The sequence below is a fragment of the Pyxicephalus adspersus genome, chromosome 4 (genome assembly GCF_032062135.1).
Source record: "Pyxicephalus adspersus chromosome 4, UCB_Pads_2.0, whole genome shotgun sequence".
Classification (NCBI taxonomy): Eukaryota; Metazoa; Chordata; class Amphibia; order Anura; family Pyxicephalidae; genus Pyxicephalus; species Pyxicephalus adspersus.
This window is the reverse complement of record NC_092861.1, coordinates 79,993,563-80,008,564: the sequence shown is the minus strand read 5'-3', so window position 1 is coordinate 80,008,564 and position 15,002 is coordinate 79,993,563. Positions and strand designations below refer to the sequence as shown.

Here is a 15,002-nt window from a genome sequence, read left to right as displayed (position 1 = left end):
AACCATCAACAAGAAAACCTGTGTTGGATAATATGTAATGGTGGAAGAATGTAAGAGTTATATTATAAATATTTAGTTATGTATTAATAAGGCCATAGTGTAAGTGCCGCTCATACACTTAAGTGATACCTACAGCTCTTGCGTGAATCATACAATATATTACACCCTTATGCCCTTTGGCCGTATAGAGCAACACATACGTAAGTTCTAGCTTAATCAGCCACATATATATTGTTTAATTTTTCATCTGAACTAGAAAGCTGTATTAGTACAATGTGTAAAGACTCAAGACATTATTTTTTATCAAGGGTGGCACAAGCATGTAAATTCGTAGTGGGTATTAGACCTGCTCACATTGATAATAAATGCGAGAGTTAGTGAGCATGGATGAAATGTGTAACTTGTTGGTAAATGGGGTTATGGTATGTGCTACAATTATATAGTTACTATATTTATTATTGAGAAATTCTCCAAAGGGGTATTGATAAATTGCCAGTATCCAGGTGGAGTAATGTATGAATGTTGGATGAGTGGGTTCCTGACTCAGGGTTCTCTTTCTTGGGCTGCATTATGTGTGTGAAGAGGATACTTCCAAAGGAATACTGTCGAGTGTCGGAAAGATACCAAGAGTAAAGAATGAATACATATATCAATTTTTTTTATGTCACTTTTGAAATTTGTGTGTGCCATTCAGGCACAAGACCAGGGAATGTTGGAAGTGACCAAAATTGATATGAATATGACTTGTATGTAAGGACAATTCTGCTTTCTTGGGAACAAGCTACAAACCTCATTATCTGTGGAGACAGATGCAGTCCCTCAAACATCAAAGGATTGCTTAACAGAGACAATGATTGATCTTCGATGTGTGCAGGCCTGAGGATCAATAACACCTTGGCCAGTTTGACTATTTGGTGTCAATTTCTGCCCAACCCTGTTCACTGTAACTTCAGTCTTCCTGGAGGGGGCAGGGGTATATAATAACAATCCCAAGCCTGGGACAAGGACAGTCTGAGTGACCTTTTGATCAAGACTTCACCAAGGATGAATCAACAATGTGATTCGCTCTGGACCTGCAGTGGGGTGTGGTTCAAGGAGAGAAAACCCTGGTGTGTATGGTTGTGTGAGAGATTGACCATGTGCTAGAGATAGAGCTAGACCCCTTTCCTTCCCCATTCCTATATACCCTTTACCTTCTTCCCTTTTGTATTTAAAATCATATGTAAGTATTATCCTAAGCTGTAAATAAACCTTTCCCCTTTGTAAGATCTATTGGTCCGTCGTTAAATCCAAGGCACCCCAAACAGAGTACATTCTACAGTATGCCCCTTCTAGAAAAAAAAAGGCTGTCCCGAGGTGGCTGCACAATGTTTGCCAATAATAGTGGAGTGTTGCCTATCTTTCAGACAGCTTGAAAAACTCCCTAGTAAGTGAGGGTCTAGAAGTATGGCTATCCAGTAGTCTTTTCTCTAATATCAACAATACACGTCACAGCAAAAATATTCTAGCATTTGCCATGTTTGCCTAGGTTGACACTGAATCTGCTTCCTCTGTGGGCCTTGGTATCTTCTAATGAGGCTGAGCACACTCCATAAGTTATTTAAAGGAGCTAGCTTTCACTAATTTGTACAACAGTGCCCTGATGACTGATCCCCATATGCAACATCAGCAGCAAGATCAGTAACAACAGCAACATTTTTTACCCTTTTAAAAACTAGGTGGTAGATGAGAAGGACAAGGTAGGATTTGCTGGGAACAGTGTTTCCCCCGGGTAATTGGATATTTCATGTGCTGGACGAGGGGAGATGTTGAATAATGCGTGTCTGTTTACCCATGGCTTACCCTGTTTACGTATACTGTTAGCAGAAATAAATTCATCATCAGGAGTGGTTATAAAAATGCTCATCCAAGGGACATCTGACTCACTAAACTTTCATGGCATGAAGCTTTCAAGACTGTGTAAGAGTCAGAAGTATCTGCAGCTTTAACCTCCCTGGTGGTATTCCTGTGGGTCAATTTTCAGTGCCAAAAGCGGTAACTCCGAGCCACACTCGGGGTGGAATAGCCAGGGAGTTTTTAAGTCCTAGCTGGTTCCCATGTTAAAGCAGCATCCTCCAGTGGTGCCCGCGGCACATCTGCTTTCCCTGGTGATGCCCCCTCAAAGGTGAATATCTATGATTTCATATTTTAAAGGAGGGAGGAGAACTGCAGAAATGGATTGGTTGCCTGACTTCATTCTTCAAACCAAATGTGAAAAAGCACAGTGGCAATCTCCTCCCATTCTAAAAAGAAGTTAAAAAGGTTTTCCTTTCAAAGCGATTACCCTTTTTATGTCTTAGTTAAACAAAGGACTAGCTGCTAAAATGCCAGTCTAGTTTAGAGCTGATTTTCTTTAATAATAAACTGTTACTGGCGATGGCACTGCACTAAGGGAACATGGTGTACCAAAGCCTATTGGTAAATTATTATGCTGCTTTATATGAAGCTAATAACAAGATTCAGCAATTTATATTCTAGATTACTTTTTTTTTGGTAAAGTCAAATAACAAATAAAGTTTTTTAAATAAATATTTACCAGGACAAAAAAAAAAAACCCAAGCATGTGTTGTACACACACTTTCCATGTTTAACAGTATCAATTAACAGTGTCCTTAAAAAAACTGTATGAGACAACAAAACAACTGTGGGAGACAAAATTTAAACCTCATTTACCTCATTTATTCTTCTTCAGCAAGCAATGCATGAGTACTTGTCACATACTTTTCTGGGTTATATAACAGTGGAGCTCAGCAAGAATAAATGTAGTTTGACTGAAATACTAGATAATGTGGTATGTGAAGTGGTACAGTTATAATTATAATTACATGATACATGTAAAAAAAAAGGATCATAAGCAATTCTTTAAATGAAAATAGTCAAATGTAACAGAAAATCTCCCTCTGTAAGAATGACTCCAATGTGATTTCAATAAGATTACATATCTCTAGTGCAAGCAGTGAGATAATCACTCTAGAAGTAAATATGTACTTTACATGAGAAATGCACAGAACCTCCTTTTCAATATCATTAAATTATAAAAAAAATGTCCTTATACCTAAAACTAAACCTCAAATTGTTTCATTCTCTAGTTTTTGATAGAATGAAGAATGGAGATTAAAATGCATGTAGGGTTTTATTGCTATCAGGGGCTCTGTTAGAGAGTTTTAGCTTCACTTGCTCTCCAGCTGACAATAGTTTCTTTAGTGAAGGAAGTGAGGGAAAACAGACAAATCACTAGCTGCAAACAATATATTAAGGGTTCCAGATTTTCCTGCTTTACTAAAGAAAAACTATTTTTTATTTTGGTCTCTCTTTATTTTGCTATTGGAAAGTTCCCCTCACTTCCTGGTCCTTCATCTGGTAAAATATTGTAGGCAGGACTAAAAGTAAGGATACATTTCTCCAACAGAACCCTGGATAGCAGTAAAACAGGGGTTTTAACTATTCCCTGCTACCTAATTCACACAAAAATTCTGGACTGTTCTGGTCAGTACCACCATGGATTAATAAAAGAGGGTTAACATGTCAGCCAGGGAACTAGCATTACATTAAAAAACAATATAAAGGGAGAAGTCAGAAGAAAACTGATTTATAAGTTATTTAGAGCCACATTTCTAAGGCATTCTTCTGCTCTACCTAGAATATTGTGTATGTCAGTTTAGTTCTTTGTTCTCAGTTTCCATCTGTTTACTTCTGTTACATAATAGATTTGCTCAGACAATTGTTTACCTGAAGGCACAATAAGCACAGAAGATGAAAGCACGTTATATAATTACAGTAGGAATTGCATACCATAAGCACACTGTTGACCAATGCAGAATAAAAAAATTTACTTTAAATTTAATTGATTTTCATGCAAGCAAGCATTTTGTCAATTTAGGAAGCATTTTCACTGCCTATTGCACGTACACACGTGCAATAATTATTGTTGGAAATGAAGGACTAACGACCGTTTGTCCGATAATCATTAACAAAAAAAGTGCACATTGACGCCGATGAACGAGGATTGTCGCTGGAAACCATTGACCATCCGGGCAGATCTGATTGGGCGACGATTGTTCACAATCTATTGTGTGTATGGTCGTGCAGTGATAGTGGATGGTTCTGTAGTACACTTTCTCCTTTACATGTCACTTCCTGCATCGTTCAAACAATCATATCTAGCGTGTGTACATTATTGGTGGATAATATTTGAACAATCCTATCGTTACAGCATGTACAGAATCGTGCACAATACGATTGTTCAAATTAATCGCGCATAATCGTTGATCTGACGTTAGTCGTTTTCAAATGACAATTATTGCACGTGTGTACCTAGCTTAACAGACTTAACACACAATTTAAGCAAATCATTAGTAACTATTGTTATGTTGTTTTGCATGTCTCCAAATACAGACATGAGACAAAGGCTGTAAAATATTTACCCATTCTTTAAACACGTGATTCAGAACAGTGTAACTGATACAGGTTACTGCCCTCTACACATCTCTGTTGGCATCTGTACATTTTATGTAATAAGTCTGAAAGCAAATTAAACCAATTTGAACGACTAAAAATACTGCACAATTTTCATATTGATGTCCCCTATGACAATGGGGTTGAGAGGCATGCACCATAACCCATTTCATGTTAAATGTGGGATCCATGGAGGAATCCACCAGGAATCTTCCTGTCTCCCAAGGGGCGTAGAACGCCGCTTGTCTTTTAAATTACGGTTAATGTTTGGTGGGGAGGGGCGATGGAAGCTCAGGTATATTCAATAGTAAACTGATAAGTGGTTCCTTGGATAACTTTCTACAATTTCACTACTGGGGATGCACTAAATAACAATAAGACAATTTTCAATCATTTACTTGGATAAAATGCTACAGAAATCTAAAACACTGATGGCTCACATAGGAGCTAATGCATTCAAAGATCTGACTGAGGTTGAATAAAACAATAAATGGATACGTTTTTTACTAATTGTTGGATCAAAGCAAATGGTATACAGATTGACAATCAAAAATCCAGCAACCTCTGGACCTGAGGTGCCCTGGATTTTTGAAAATTACGGATTTTTTAAAAGTTATACTTACCTCCACACACAGGCAGCCTTCCTCCCGCAGCACCTGGCACAGTTCCAGGAAGCAGGCAGCAGGGACGTCACAATGTGTATTTAGTGTAGTAAGCAAGACCTAACAGCTGTTTCTGCAGAACAGCGCCATGAAAACATTGGTGGCCAAACACTGTAATGCAGTCCCTGTATTTAAAATGCGATCCAAAATTCATGCCGGGAAACTGAAGGACCCGGATTATCAATGGTCGGATTTTCGATTGTCAACCTGCAGCTGGTATAGCTTTTAAACTAATTGTACAATATCCTTCAGATTTCCAATCAACCTTGTAGTGTGAGGGTCCAATTGGATATCAAATATATTGAATTCATTATTTAGGTAGGCTCTTTATTACATTCCAGTATTTTACAAATGTGGAGTTATCTGGTACACTATGTTTAACACCATCAGTGTCACACTTACCTCGCCCTCTAAAGCGTAGACGCCTCTCTCCTGCGCATGCGGGCAGTTCTGACGCTGGGCGTACCTTTGTTTCCAAGCTTTATCAATTCCGTCCAATCCGCTGGCCAATCAGAAAATAGCCTCTGGTCCAGCTCTGGCTATTTAGCTAGCTCACACACTCCACTAAGTGTTTGTGTAACAAGTCACCACTTGTGCCGAGCCCCTAGTTCTGCTGAGCTAGTTCCTGTACACCTGTTGCTTAATCCAGTGTTTTTCTGTGTCCAGCTCCTGTGTTAACCCCTAGTTGTCCAGTCTATTGGTTCCCAGGCAACTTCCCTGTGCTGTTTCAGTGTACCTGTCTGTCTGTGGATATCCCTGAGTCACCTGTGCTTCCTTGTTTCTCCCAGTGCCACCAGCTTTACCACCAGCCCAGGCCCAGCCTCCTGCCATCAGAGTGGCCTCTGCACTAAACTTGCCACCTCCGCAGCGATTCTCTAGGGACTCGAAGACCTGCTGTGGCTTCACCAACCAGTGTGGCATCCATTTTGAGCTTCCACCACATAACTTGCCCACTGACCGAGCCAAAGTGGCATATTTAATCTCCTTGCTGTCTGGAGAAGCTCTGGCATGGGCATCCCCGCTTTGAGAAAAGAAGGATCCAGCCTCTTCAGAAAGGTGTTTGATGAACCTGCGCGTGCCTCCTCAGTAGCCAGCGCGCTCCTGCGTCTCGGCCAAGGGTCACTTACTGTGGGTCTGTATGCAGTAGTTTTGTACCTTGGCAGCTGAGCTCTCATGGAACAATCAGGCACTCCACGCTACCTTCTGGCAAGCTCTTTCTGACCACGTGAAGGATGAGTTGGCTGGTCGGGAGATTCCATCGTCTCTGGATGACCTAATCTCCTTGGCCATGCAGATAGACATTTGCTTCCAAGAGCATTTCCAGGAAAAATCTCCCCCACGCAAAGCCTTTGTCCCACGACTGACACCATCCTTTCAGCGGCCTCTGCAAACTCCAGCCTTCCCTGTTCCCCCTGTCTCTGAAGAACCTATGCAGCTAGGTCGATCAAGGCTATCCTAAGAGGAAAGGAGAGGACCCAGCGCCTTTCTTCTGGTCTCTGCCTTTACTGCGGACAGAAGGGACATGTTATCAAATCTTGCTCACAGCTGCCGGGAAACTTCAGGGCCTAGTATGCTACTGGGGGGGCATGCTAGGTCACTGTTCTCTCCCCTCCAGTCAGCGACCCTCCATAGCCATCCAGCTTCACCACAACAACTCCTCACTTGCCCTTGAGGCTTTCACTAACTCAGGAGCAGCTGGAAATTTAATTTCAGCCACCCTTCTCAAGGAATGTGGTTGACCTATCGGGCCAGTATCACAGCCTCTGCGAATCTCTGCCGTGGATGGTACCCTCCGGTCATGTAGACTTATTAGCTTTCAGACTAGACCCAAAGAAATGTCCACTGGTGTGCGACATCACAAGACTAACTTTTCTTGTGCTTCCTCAGGCCACCTCTGCAGTCATTCTGGGCCTCCAATGACTTCAACAACACTCCCCAGTGCTGGACTGGTGCTACTCTTGAGGTATTAGCTTGGGGTCCTTTGTGTCACTCCAAATGTCTGACCAAGTTCACGCCTATCATGCCTCTTGCTCTCTCCACTCCTGCACCAGCTATTCCCAGTCACTATATGGATTTCAAAGACGTCTTTTCCAAGCCCAGAGCCGAGCAGCTACCTCCCCACTGGTCTTACGACCGTGCAATCGACCTCATTCCCAACTCCATACCTACCAGAGGTTGGGTATACCCCCTCAGTCTCAGAGTGACTTGAGAAAAGTAGAGAATGATATACTAGGGAAATATAGACCAGTAAAATCTCTAAAGAGATCAAATTAGTGCCGAGCCTTGAACAAAATCAATGATCAAGAATAGTGATAGACTGAAGAAGAGAAGAACATAAAGGCTCTTTTTAAAGCACCCAGTTGTGTATGTTTTAAAAGATTACAATTTTATTAATCTCAATATCTCAACACATTAAAATCAATACAAAATTGGTTCTTGCTTATTGCTTATTCAATATATAAAAACATGTTTGAAAGGTTGCATGTAATTAGAAGGTCCCATACGTTAATGGAGTTTAACAGAGGTGTTATAGTGAGTTTCTTTCCCAACGCGATTCGCCCAGAAGGGGCTTCATCAGGGGACTTTATAAGAACACCACAGGGAATATACACCAAGATTTTAAAAAGATTGATTAGATTAGATCAAAGAAAGATTGGTTGAAGTGGGTTACTGAGTTAGTGTAAGGTAAAATGCAGGCTACATCAAGACAATGTTATCTGAATTGTGTTGGACATATAAGTATGTTTAACTAGTTTAGTGGTATTCAAGACTGAATAGGTAAATGAGTTGATTGTGGAAAAAACAAAGAAATAATTGCTTGAACCAAGGCTATCATTGAAGTGTTATATAGTGTCTCAAAAATATTGTTGCCTCTATTGACATCAATGGTACATGTGCTGATTAAATTGCTAAGCAAATTAATTTGTACTGGGTAGGATACACCCATGGAGAGGTACTAATAGATGAGTCCAAACAAAGCCTTTTTTGGATGTTTCTACAGTATGGAAAGGCAGCCTTCCAGCAGTCATCCACATACATGCTCTTCTCTTCTTCAGTCTATCACTATGAGTGACTATATCAAGGAGAATCTGCAAAGGGGATTCGGATCAAGGAGGGGGATGATGGAAAACAGCATTTAAAACCAGGTACCTTGTGATGCCCTTCAGTCTCTGCAATGCCCCGGCTGTTTTCAGGCACCTTATGAATGAGGTGTTTCGTGATCTTTTATATATCTGTGTTGTGGTCTAGCTGGATTACATTTTGATTTTTTCCTCTGACTTGTTCACTCACGGACAGCATGTCCGTTTAAGCCTACAACGGCTTCATGACAACGGACTGTATGCAAAAGCGGGAAGTGCGGGAGGGTCTCTGCATGGATCCTGACAAGGTTGCGGCCATTTCCAACTGGCCACTACCCTGCGGACTTAAGGCTACTCAATGTTTTTTAGGATTTACCAACTATTTCTGGCAATTTATTAGGAATTATTCCACGCTGGTTGCTCCCATCACCGCTCTGACACAGAAGGACTGGCCCTCTGAGGCTATTCTGGCTTTCCATGCCCATAAACAGGCTTTTCTTTCTGGTCCAGCACTTGTTATGTCAGATGTTACCAAACCTTTCACCATCGAGGTTGATGCCTCCTCTGTTGGAGTTGGAGCAATCCTCTTCCAGACCCCCGCTGCCAGACGACCATGTGTGTTCTTTTCCAAGAAGTTTTCCACAGCGGAAAAGAACTATTCCATTGAAGACAGAGTACTGCTAGCTATCAAGGCTCCCCTCACAAGATTACAATTTTTACAGATCATAAGAACCTCCAGTATCTGCAGTCTGCTCGCCGGCTGAACCCGCGGCAAGCTTGTTGGTCTTTGTTCTTTTCTCACTTTAATTTTGGTATTACCTTTAAACCCGGTTCCGCTAACTCCCGAGCAGATGCTCTATCTTGTTCCTTTGAACCACAGGATTCAGAGACTGCTGCAGAACATGAGTTTATCATTCTTCCAGCCCGCATCCTGGCCTTGACCTCTATCCAAGAATCCGTTATCCCCCCGGTAAAACCCTGGTTCCTCCCCAACTCCATACCATAATTTTACACTGGGCACATGACTCCATGCTTTCTGGCCACCCAGGTGTACACTGAACCTTTACATTTCTCTTTCAACAGTACTGGTGGCCCAATCTTCACAAGGATGTGACAGACTATGTCAAGGCCTGTGCTGTCTGTGCTCAAAGTCTGCCACCTGCACTCCTGCCGGCCCACTTCTTCCACTACCTTTTCCCACAGAACCTTGGAGTCATCTATCTATGGATTTCATCACTGATCTTCCTCCTTCTGATGGCTGTACAGTCATTTGGGTGGTTGTGGATCGTTTTTCTAAAATGGCCCATTTTGTACCTCTTCCAGCTTTACCATTGGCAGCGGCACTGGTGCCAGTCTTTAGTCAAAAATTTTTAGACTTCATGGCATGCCTGCTCATATCGTCTCTGATCGTAGTGTACAAATTACTTCACGTTTATGGAAAGGCTTCTGCAAATCCCTGGACATTTCTGCGCAGTTCTCTTCAGCTTACCACCAGCAAACCAATGGACTGATGGAAAGCGTCACTCAGTCCTTAGAACAATACCTTCGAGCCTTAGTATATCTTAGTATATCTTAGTCTATCAAATTTTGGATACCAAAATTTCTCGTAAGAAGCTCATTTACCTGTTCGACTGGAAAGGTTTTGGTCCTAAAGAGAGATCGTGGGTTCCTGCTGCAGATGTGTCTGCCCCTCTTTTGGCTAAAAAGTTCCACCTCTGCTTCTTCTTGAAACCTGAACCTCGGTGGATGGGGAGGCCCTGTTAAAAGGGGAGGGGGGGTTAATGTCACACTTACCTTTTCCCCTCCAAAGCGCAGGCCTATCTCCTGCGCATGCGGGCATTTCTGACGCTGGGCGTGCCTCTGTTTCCAGGCTTTATCAATTCCGTCCAATCCACTGGCCAATCAGAAAATAGCCTCTGGTCCAGCCCTGGCTATATTTATCTAGCTCACACACTGCACTAAGTGTTAGTGCAACAAGACTCCACTAGTGCCGAGCGCCTAGTTCTGCTGAGCTAGTTCCTGTACACCTGTTGCTTAATCCAGTGTTTCCTATGTCCAGCTCCTGTGTTAACCCCTCGTTGTCCAGTCGGTTCGTTCCCAGGCAACTTCCCTGTGCTGTTCCAGTGTTCCTGTCTGTCTGTCTGTGGATATTCCTGAGTCACCTGTGCTTCTTGTTGCTTCCAGTGTCTCCTGGGTTACCTGTGCCCGAAGTGGCCCCTGTGTCACTGGTGTCTATTTCCTGGATCCCTGGTATTTGACCCCTGGCGTGTGACCTGACCTCTCTTGCTTGCTGTCTGCCTCAAACCCTGGCTTTCCTCGACTATGCTTCTGCTTTGTAATTTGGTACCTTGTTTTGCTCTCCTTGGTGTGCCCAAGAACTGCAAGCTGGCAGTAACCAGCAGCACAACATCCTCGCCATCAGAGGCTCCGGAGAAAACCTGGTTACTGTCTGGACTCTGCGCCTTGGCCCTTCTCAGGGATCATACCACCTCCGTGCAAGCCATAGCCCCCCCTAGTGGTCCTGTCTCTCTGTGCGTGACAATCACCATAATGTAAGGACGCGTATAAGAGTACAAATTCAGTTATACACTGTAAAGAACAACTGACTATAAGACATTATGACATGAAAAATCCAATCATGTGCAAAAAAAAAGTTTGCATGCATGGGCACTGTGAATTTTTTTGTGTGATCATTCTCAAATCAATAAGTAAATCAGCCTGATTGTAGGTATATATATATATATATATATCTATTTATTTCATGCCAAAACTGAAGTATCAAGCCTTGTTGAATACATAAATGCAGGATCAGAACATCACAAAATAGAGTGCTGAATTTTACATTTACAAAGTAAATCTCTAGCTAATGCGCATCGGCAACAACAACCATTAAAAACCAGTTCTGCACTCCGAGGAAAGGAGCTGCCATGGTAACAAAGATTTCAGATTTTCTAGCATTTTACCCACCCATATCCCCCCTTTTTATTTCATAATGATAAAATGTCAGTGGTTTTCACAAAGGCAGAACCATCCAATGTTAACCTTTTCTTAGTTTTCACATGCTTATTGTAGGCTTAAGAGTCTAGATTTGCAAAGTGTGATCAAAATGATTTGTATCACTTCCATGAAACTACATTGCTGTGTGTTTTATTAGATCAAGAAAGCTGCTGAGTTGATGTATTACACATTTACATGACTGTGATATCTCCTAAAACATTGATGCTCAGACTTTTGACAGAGGTCAGTAATAAAAAGAAATGATGACACTCTGTACTGAAAAGTTTGACAGCATTAGATGTTTGTTCTCCAGCCTTTTTGTGCTTCAATCCACCAAGTGGATAAGGATTAAGGTTAAGGAAGATTTCCACCCAGAACTTTGGATTTAATATTACGTCAGCAAACCTAAACAGATACATTCCTGACATGTCACTATATATAGCAATAAAATAATTGAAATTAACTATAACTTGTATTATTACAATTACAGGTTATTGCAATGGTTGCATTTTGTTTTTTAGGTCACATGCCAAGTACTAAAGTCACTAATTTAGCATCACAGGCAGGGAAATGGCATTTGCCTTTGTACTTCCCTCAGCAAAGTCTTCCTTTAAATATGCAGGTTTTTATCAGCTGCCAAGTTAGAAATATGCTAGCTCTCATTTAAAGGTTCAAGTACTAGTGTTATGTTCCTTATTTTCTTCTTTCATCCTAAGAATTATGCAATTAGTAAATTCAAGACTATGGGCTTGTAACTTACTAAGTACTGAAGCAAAAATCAAGCAGTCAGCCAATAAAGCCGGGAAGAGTTAATATGTTTAGGAAATTAGAGTAAAATTCATGATTTATTAATAAAACATTTTCAAGTCAAAGAACAATAAAGTGAGTGCAGAAACCTATAGTATAATGTGTCAGCCATTAAAATCATTAAAGTCATGCCTACAACAAAAGATCCATTGCTTTACCTATTCCTTGTAGTAATTTTTCTTTAGTTACCTGGCTATCCCGTTAACTGTCCCCACATTCATTGGCTAAAACAGATATTTTCTAATTAGGCAGGGCAATGGCAGTTTTAGAAGGAAAATGAATGGCAGGCATCTTGAGATGTCTGCTTTCCCAGCAGAAATTTTCCACCTAAAAATCTAAATGACTGACTTGTTCACTGTAAGTGACCCCCTAATAATGCAGATCTTGGTCTTTTAGGACCTGATTTATTAAAACACTCCAAGACTGGCGAGCAAACACTTTCATCAGTGGAGCTAGGTGATCCAGCAAACTTGGAATTAATCTGGTCCAGGATTGTAAACATTTGCCAACCAGGTTTACTGGATGACCCAGCTTCACTAATGAAAGTGTATTCTCTCCAGCCTTGGAGAGTTTTATTAAATAAGGTCCTTAAAAAGAAAAACATCTGTATATACTTTAAAACAGTTAAAGTTACAGTTAAAGCAGAACTAAAGTCAATAAGACTTTCATCCCTTCCAGTGATGCACTGTCTGCTTGCTCCGCCATCTCTGACATTTTTGCTTGAAGTACCAAGATTGTACACTATGCTGAACACATGCATCTTAATGTAGATGCTTTAGAAATATGCAGAAAAAAAAGCATTTATGGAAAGACCGAGCCTGCTCTGTAATAAAATCAATCCTTCTAGTGTTTTCTACACTAAAAAAGTTTACCTATAGTATACAATTTATTCTGAAATTATAATGGGAGTATTTGTGTGAAGCTTTACTTTCTGATGACAAGAAAACAATTTTACTGAGCTAGTAAATTCAATGAAGCCATCTTCTTTTGTCTTCACAATACCACAATAAAGAAATAAATTCTTACAATTTTGCAATGGTATCCATAGGCCATGGGGTAGCTTTAATGTTTCTTTTCTCCTGTCTGTGTTGGCAAAGTCCCAAATGCACAAACCTGAAAGAGCAAAAAAAACCTATTAGGCATACCTCTAAATTTCTTATATAAAAAAGTTAACTGTTCTAAGCTACGAAAACATACAGTATGCATTTTTTGACCTTACTTAGTAAAGAATACCTAATATTCTAATATCATAGCTGCTGGACCAGTTAGAATTAAGTGTGTGACATACAAGATTGGCCAAGTTTTTATGGGATAGTACAGACAACATTTACCAGTAATGGGCCTGATTTATTAAAGCTCTTGAAGGTTAGAGAGGATACACTTCCATCAGTGAAGATGAAAGATCCAACAAACCTGGATTTCTTCAAACTAATTTGCTAGCAATTGTTTTGAATCCAGGGCCAGATCCATTCCAGGTTTGCTGGATCACCCAGCTTTACTGATGAAAGTGTATCCTCCCCAGCCTTGGAGAGCTTCAATCAATCAGGCCCAATGAGTTAAGAGCTCTAAATTAGTTAAAGGGGAACTACTATTTAAAATTGAGAGCAGGCAGAATTAGTATTGCAGAATGGACAGGCATTGTCACTTCTGTAATAAAACATTGTTACCCTCCTTTTTGCATTTTTTTTTTAAAGAACACTAAGCTACACATGTGCAGCTCAGTGTAGTGTGCTGGGATATGCCAGGTATCTTTGCATCCCCCAGGGTTGTCAGGACTGAATGAACTGAGGCAGGGGAGTTATTTCATCCTAGCCTGACCAATAAAGATAGCTGAAGATCTGACACGTGGAAGAGGATGGGGCGAAGATAGTGGCGCCTGTGATAGAGCAAAGACTGAGTGTAAATAAAAAATTGCGATCAGTTGGAAAAATGTATTTTATTGTTTATTTTATGCCTATCCCTTCTGCATTAAAGGACCTGCCTGGTCGCAGTTTTGGTATTTTTAGGATTTGGTTACACTTTAAGACTGTGTCCAGATATTTTCATTTATTTACCATACTATGACATAGAACATTTGATAAAACTGTGATATAATATATTACCTTGTGTATATATGTAGATCAGTCTCAGAAGGAGCTTCTGAAAGATTAACACCATATGTTTCTTTTGTTGACTGAGATGTTGTCTAAAGACAAAGGAGACATTTTCTGTTACTATTAAGTAGTGGTCAAGTAGCCATCACAATCTTTTCTGTGTCTAACCAGAAATAAGATTATCTTAAAGTTTGATAAAATTTAAAGTTGAGTTGTTTTTCGAGAGCTGTCACTTTAAAATTATCATTACAGGGAGAGAGTTCTATTTTTTCAGTTTTTACATAAATACCCTGAGTAATATGAATATGTGAAAAGCGCAAGAAGGGGAGGATATAGTTAGGTCCATTTCAGGGGCTCAAAAGTAATTGGACAATTGACTCAAAGGCTATTTCATAGGCTGGGCAATTCCTTCGTAAAGTCATTATAAATTAACCAGATAAAAGGCCTGGAGTTGATTTGAGGGGAGAGTGCTTGTATGTGCAAGATTTTCCTGTGAACAGAGAACATGCGGTTAAGGGAGCTCTCCATGCAGGTGAAACAAGCCATCCTTAAGCTGCAAAAACAGGAAAAACCCATCTGAGAATTTGCTTCAATATTAGGAGCCAAATCTACAGTTTGGTACATCATGAGAAAGAAACAAAGCACTGGTGAACTCAGCAACACCAAAAGACCTGGACGATCCACAACAGTGGTGGATGATCACAGATTAATTTCAATGGTGAAGAGAAACCCCTTCACAACAGCCAACCAAGTGAACAACAGTCTCCAGGAAGTAGGCGTATGGATATCCAAGTCTACCATAAAGAGAAGACTGCATGAAAGTAAATACAGAGGGAGCACTGCAAGGTGCAAGCCCCTCATAAGCCTCA

The 15,002-nt window shown here is 40.7% G+C and overlaps 1 protein-coding gene across 1 annotated transcript in view; it reads right to left on the bottom strand.

Moving 5' to 3' along the window:
• FIG4 (FIG4 phosphoinositide 5-phosphatase) overlaps positions 1 to 15,002 on the bottom strand; it is a 164,924-nt gene that overhangs the window by 14,053 nt on the left and 135,869 nt on the right. The window contains exons 22-23 of the mRNA XM_072408758.1: positions 14,143 to 14,225; positions 13,067 to 13,153 (exon numbers count right to left, since the gene is read on the bottom strand). Coding sequence (XP_072264859.1) covers positions 13,067 to 13,153; positions 14,143 to 14,225 — 170 coding nt within the window. The remainder of the gene's footprint in view (positions 1 to 13,066; positions 13,154 to 14,142; positions 14,226 to 15,002) is intronic.